The sequence below is a fragment of the Lactuca serriola genome, chromosome 5, assembly GCF_051521515.1.
Source record: "Lactuca serriola cultivar US96UC23 chromosome 5, Lser_US96UC23_V15, whole genome shotgun sequence".
Classification (NCBI taxonomy): domain Eukaryota; kingdom Viridiplantae; phylum Streptophyta; class Magnoliopsida; order Asterales; family Asteraceae; genus Lactuca; species Lactuca serriola.
The window spans coordinates 225,030,184-225,036,724 of NC_136412.1; the positions used below are offsets into that span (position 1 = coordinate 225,030,184).

Genomic DNA, 6,541 nt, shown 5'->3' on the forward strand with positions numbered 1-6,541 from the left:
ACACTTCAACACTTCTCTCTTCAAATGCAATTTATTTTTTAGTACAAAAGAGGGAAATGAGGTTTCGTGCTTTGCTGCGAGTGTATAGAGAACTTTTAAAGTTTTACTAGTCTATGGACAACTTTTATTATTGTATGATTTTAAGAGTTATAGAGATATGAAAAAGTTATAGCAATCATTATTAAGTAAGAATGATTTTTCAAGCGAGAGTTGGGAAAATATTCTTTTAAGGATCAAAATGATTTTCAGGGGCGAACGCAAGATTTCATAGTAGGGATTGCACGGGAAAGTTAGGGTTGCACGATAGTAGAAAAAATAAAAATTTTTAAAAATTTCGAAATTTTTTCCACTACGGCCGGAAAAGTTAGGGGTTGTCGGTGCCACCCTGGAACCCCCCTAAATCCGCCCCTAATGATTTTGTTAGAGCAGTCCATTACATTAGGACAATTATTTGGATTTTAAGATGCAAGTTATAATTACAATGTGGTTGCAAATGGAAACTTATTAATTGAAGTATTATTTATGACATTTTCAATAACTTATATTATTTGTTTATTTTAAAGTTATTGTTTACGACATTTCATCAACAATTTTCATGTCAAATTTCGTAATTCAGAATCGAAACCTTTAGTTTATCGTGCCAGGAATTAGATCAAATTCGAAAGTTCAACTCCATGATGAAAGAAATGGGGAAGCAAAATCCACGTGCTCAACATTGACGGGAGAGGCATCCACTTACAAATAAACACTTGCACATGATGGCGGAAGGAGATACGGGTTGCTCAAAAAAACTTGGCTACTTAGGCATCAGATAACTCAAAGAGGTCAAAATGTGCAAGTAGTTAACTTGGAACAAAATACTTGCCCATGTGTTAAGTGTGAGACATTAAAATATCATTGTTCTTATGTGTTGAGTGCATGTGCCAAGTTCTCTTTGAATAGTTGTCAATATGTTGATAAATACTACTCGATTGAATATTATTATGCTACTTAGGCATCAGAGTTCTCTCTACTTCCTCATGAAGCGTACTAGCAATCATCATTTAAAGAATTACTTCTAAATTTAAAATTACTTCGGAATAAAAAAAGGTCGTCATCATCAACAAGACTAAGAAATGGTATGGACATTAAAAAACGAAGAAATACCAACCTTTGTGGAATTTATAAACAATAGGATCATAATAAAAAACGATGTCCATCTAAACCAAGATAATTAAAAAGAAAATATTTTTTATAGTATTGTTATGGGTATTCCTTTGTTTATTTATTATTTTTCTTCAAGTTAGTTGTGATGCTTTTCTTTTTGTAATAAACAATATTGGAGTTTTTTTTTTAATCATGGTATTTTTTTTGTAACAAATAATTTGGAGTTTTTTTTATCTTAAAAACATTGTATGTGTAATGTTGGAGTTTTTGCACTTTAAAATACGTTGTATATATAATGGTAATTTTAATTTATGATGACTAAAATTTGATGTTCAAAATAGTTTATATAACAAAAACGAATATTTTAAAAAAAAAAACTGAAATAAAAGAAATAACAAAAGCTATTATTAAAAAAATGATAAAAGAAAACTGAAATAAAAATCTATTATATAAAAAATAGTAAAAAGGTGAAGGCGTTGTTTTTTTTTAAAACATCATCAAATTTTTTTGCTGCACGATGCAGCATACACGCGACACTTGCGCTTTAGCAGTAATTTGTTTTTTGGAAGGTTTCAGATTTCAAAACATTTGTACTTGTTATGTGTGGCGCAATACTTGACTTGTCTGTTTAAACTTTTTTAACTTTCATTTTTTTTCCAAGTGTTTTTTAGAAATTTGGTATAACTTATTTTTTTTGTAAACTTTGATGTTTTTTTAAAACCTTGATTATTTTTTTTTTAACTTTGATTTACGGATTTGATACAAATTTTTTTATAGTTTCCATAATTTTTTATAACTTGATTTTTTTTAAATTTTTTACTGTTTCTGTTAGTTATATTTTTAGTTTCAATTGCAACTTTTTTAACGTGTGTAATTTTTTTTATTAACTTTGAAGACATTGTTTGCAACAATTTCTTAATTTGTTTTTATTATTATTTTTTTTAAGTTTTTAGAGTTAGTTTTTTATTGAATAAAACTGATAGCTTCTTTTATAATTTTTTAGAAAATTTATATTTTTGTTTTTTTATATGTTTTTTTTTCTTTCAATGTTTTAAGATTAATATTATTAAAATTTCAATGTTTGAGAACTATTTTCAGTTTATAAAATTAGTTTATTTAAATTTCAGCTTATTGCAGTCAACAAATGTTAAAAAACAAACATGATTTTTATTACAGATTGCAGTCATTTGGTCAAAGTCTTCTAATGTAGAAGGTTGCAGAGATGGCCTGCATACTTTATGAATTTTCGTTTCGAAAAAACAAACAACACCGAAATAAAAGAAAAAATATGAAAAAAACAGATATTTAAAAAAAAAACATTAAGAACTACAAAATAAAGAAAAATGAAAATAAATATTAGTTGGTAAATATTTTAAAAGGTACATTAGATTAAAAATATATATTTTTTTTCAATAACCCTATTTTGTAAAAGAAAAAATAATAAATAAAAATAAAAATAAAAAATAAACGAAGCTCCTGAATTTGGGTGTCAACGTGAGTTTGTAAAAAAGAAAAATTGGTGTTTTAATTTTTTGTAAAACCATGCTAACCAATTTTATCCGGTTGAATATTTGATGTTTTAACATTTTGTAAAAACATGCTAACCGATTTTATTAAATATTTGTTGTTTTACACTAATTTTTTTTAATATAAAAGGTATTCCTGAAATTTTTTATAAATATAAAGACCGAAGAAATAATAAAATGACTTTAGATAAATTATTATAAACACAATGAATAGTTTTTGAAAAAATTTACGATAATTTTTTTACATATAAATAAAGTTATATTTTATGTATACGGCCCAATGGAATGTACACGGTCACCAGCTCACTGTTGAGCAGATTTCCAGTACTCGGTAAACGTGGCTGTTTGCTATTGGTTTGTCAGTTTCTCTACTATTTGCTCTCGTCTTAGATACACATTTTCCCGAGACGAATTCACTCCCGCTTCACCCCTCTCTCTATATATCTATCTTCAATGAACGCTCGATCATAGGCTTCAATGTCGATGTAATACATTTAAGCAAATGGTGTAATTTCGAATTTGGGTTTTTGATCACAACGCGTCTGATTGAGGTATATTCTATCAATTCTTAATCCTTTACATGCATTGCATCCCAATTTCGTGATTTTATACACCATACATAGGAACATTGTTCAATTTTTTTTTTCATCCTGGGTTTCAGTGATTAATTTTGGGTAAGTTTTTATTCGATTTTTATTAGTTGTGACTGATTTTACCGATTCATGATGAGTATGTTCTTTTCTGGTTTTTGATGCTCGAAAGTGTTGTTAATTATCTCTGTTCATAAAGCTTTAATTTTTCATTTTCGATAATCCAAGCCGACACCATATACCAGGTGTTTGTGTTCATGCGTTACTGAGCTCTAATCCATCATGCTTCCAGATGTTCATAATCACGATATTTCAGTTGAGTTTTTCTTGCATGTTTAGAGGTTGATGTTCCTGTTCATGAACGTGCTAATTTCTTGAAGTTTTTCGATTAGCATGATGAGTTTTAGAAACCACATTCGATTAACCACATTTGATACGAATTTCACCAGTCTTTTTTTGATTGAAATGCTAAAACTGTGAAAATACCTATGTAATTTAGGGTTTGTTATTCTTCAATTAAATTAATACATTTGTTTATCCCAAAGTTGAGATCTTGATATACTTGAGAATTAACTAGGGTTTTATTTTTTAATCGACATCCACTTTCTTTCAGCAATCCCAAAGCTTCTGTACTATTTTTGTCAAGCAAACCAAGGGAAAAAACACAATTCTTGTTGAGAGTCTTCTAATTAAAAAAATATATATAAATTCATCAATCCCCTAACATATAATCTCCTTTTTATACACTACAGATGATGGAAGCAAGATCCAAAGATTAATTACTGCTAATTATAATTCTGATCATCATGCCCTCAACCATTACAGTCTCTAAACGACATCTTCCCGGATACAAATGCTTAATAATCTTAATCCTCCTCCCAATTTCTTTCACCATTATCTTCAACCACTACGAAAAAATCACCTACTTTTTACGCCCACTATGGGACACCCCACCACGCCCATTCACCTACATCCCACACTACTACGCAGAAAACGCTTCCATGGCCACCCTCTGCCGCCTCCATGGATGGACCTTACGCTCTCACCCTCGTAAAGTCTTTGACGCCATCATCTTCAGCAACGAACTAGACTTACTCGAAGTCAGATGGGGTGAACTTAATCCATACGTCACCAAATTCATAATCCTTGAATCAAACACAACTTTCACAGGTATCCCAAAAGATCTCACTTTCGCTTCAAATCGTGAACGTTTCTCTTTCGTTGAAGATAAAATCGTATACGGTTTCCTCCCTGGGAAATTAGCGTCCAAGGGTAAAACCGTAAATCCGTTTTCTGTTGAAGCACATCATCGGGTTTCCATGAACGGGTTAATTGCAAGTTCAGGTATCTCTAATGGCGATTTACTGATTGTAGCGGATACTGATGAGATTCCAAGTGGGAATACTGTGAAGCTGCTTCAATGGTGTGATGGGTTGCCACCTGTCATGCATCTTGATATGAGAAAGTATCTGTATTCTTTCGAGTTTCCAACTGACCCCACATGGAAGGCGACTAGTCATGTGTTTAATGAACATCGTACGAGATATATGCATTCAAGACAAACGGATCTTGTGCTTTCGGATACTGGGTGGCATTGTAGTTTTTGTTTCAAGTATTTGAGTGAGTTTGTGGAGAAGATGAAGGCGTATAGCCATGCAGATCGTGTGAAGAGTAAAGAACATTTGGATCATGAAAAGATTCAGGAAAAGATTTGTAATGGAGATGATCTTTATGGAATGTTGCCTGAAGAATATAGTTTTAAGAACTTGATTGGGAAGATGGGGTCGATTCCTCGTTCAGTTTCTGCAGTTCATCTTCCAACTTATTTGATTGAAAATGCTGAAAAGTTTAGGTTTCTTCTTCCTGGAGGTTGTTTACGTTCTCCTGATTGATTGAATCTCTCCTGTTAATCTTTAATTATGGAGATTAAGTATTGTTATATATATGAAGTTATGAGTTAATTAGTTAATCTTTTTGATTTCTTGATGCTACTTCTTTTATATTTCATGGAAAAGATAATATCTTGTGTCGTATTTTTAATAAAAGTGTAGTCCATGCACTCATGCATGTGATTAAACGATTCAATTCGTTCTTTTACTCACATGCATCCATAGACTTCATCCATAACATCCATCATCAATATTGTGTAATAAAGGAAGTGAAAGAAGAAAGTCTCCCAATGCTTTATCCTTTCTTAGTGCAGAAAGTGGCCATATACCCCTCTATGACACGTACATGTTACACACATGCAAGAAAAAGGCAATTTCATTGAATCTAAAAAGCAGGATATAAGGCTGTACGCTTGGCTATGTGAGGTTCTACTCTTGGCTAAATTGCTGAATATAAGAATGAAAAGTGATGCGGAAAGGGACATGCATTACAAACACAAGAATTGACAACACTAGTCGATCCTTTTTGATTGCACAAATTTAGAAAAAGAAAAGAAGTACTTCTTTTGGGGTTTTATGATGAAAAAGAGAAAGAGAGATGACTAGAGAGGAGGAGGGGGGGGGGGGGGGGGGGGGATCATATACGAGAAACATGGGCAGCATCACGACACCATATGTCTAGCACGTCATTTGAAGATTAGAAAGAGAGATTCATCATCCATTGAAGAACACAAGCTTCTTGGAATCATTTTGGGTACTGATTTTTGCGGATTTGAAGATAATTTAATTTTACTTTTTGTTTTATTTCTTTAACTTGGGGTTGAAAATTTGATTTGCAAACATGTCTATTAATTTAGTTTTAGAACGGGATTAGGAGGTTTGAAGTCGAGGTCGTAGTGGTGAAATACATGATGGGATGTCGGTGGTTGGAGTAATTTGTTAACTAAGAGTTGTATCTTGGTCCCTTTGGTTGTATGTGTTACCTTTAATGTTCGGTACCTACCGAGTCTCATTTAAAGGCTAAAGAGAGAAGCTAGAGAAACGAAGTTGATGGAACTTAGAAGAAAGGAACAAAAAATTGATATTAATACTTGATTATTTTTAATGGAATGAATCACAAAGAATAGAAAGGAAGATGAATTGAAGGAAGAAAAAATAATCTTTCCTTTCAACTTTCCTTCACGCCTCAACCCAACCATACTATGTCGACGTATACAATAAGATAACAATAACCAGCAACACATGTAATCATACATATTTACGAATCTATCAGATCACTACAGTATACCAACATCCTATATATAAGGACACATATTGCAGTACAAAGTATAGTGATAAAACTAACTTCACAACCTAGTAGAAACAGCACTGATCATAGATCCAAAAACTG

At 31.6% G+C, this 6,541-nt stretch overlaps 1 protein-coding gene across 1 annotated transcript; it reads left to right on the forward strand.

Annotated features, from left to right (window-relative positions):
* Window positions 1–3,099: 3,099 nt before the first annotated feature.
* Window positions 3,100–5,261, forward strand: LOC145051467 (uncharacterized). Its single transcript, XM_078999436.1, has 2 exons — window positions 3,100–3,223; window positions 4,015–5,261. Exon 2 carries the CDS (start codon window positions 4,069–4,071, stop codon window positions 5,152–5,154), a length of 1,086 nt encoding a protein of 361 aa, XP_078855562.1. The 5' UTR covers window positions 3,100–3,223; window positions 4,015–4,068; the 3' UTR covers window positions 5,155–5,261.
* Window positions 5,262–6,541: the final 1,280 nt, after the last annotated feature.

Bases quoted from the DNA above. Each gene is read 5' to 3' on its own strand.
- LOC145051467 (XM_078999436.1), top strand. From the start codon at position 4,069: ATGCCCTCAACCATTACAGTCTCTAAACGACATCTTCCCGGATACAAA.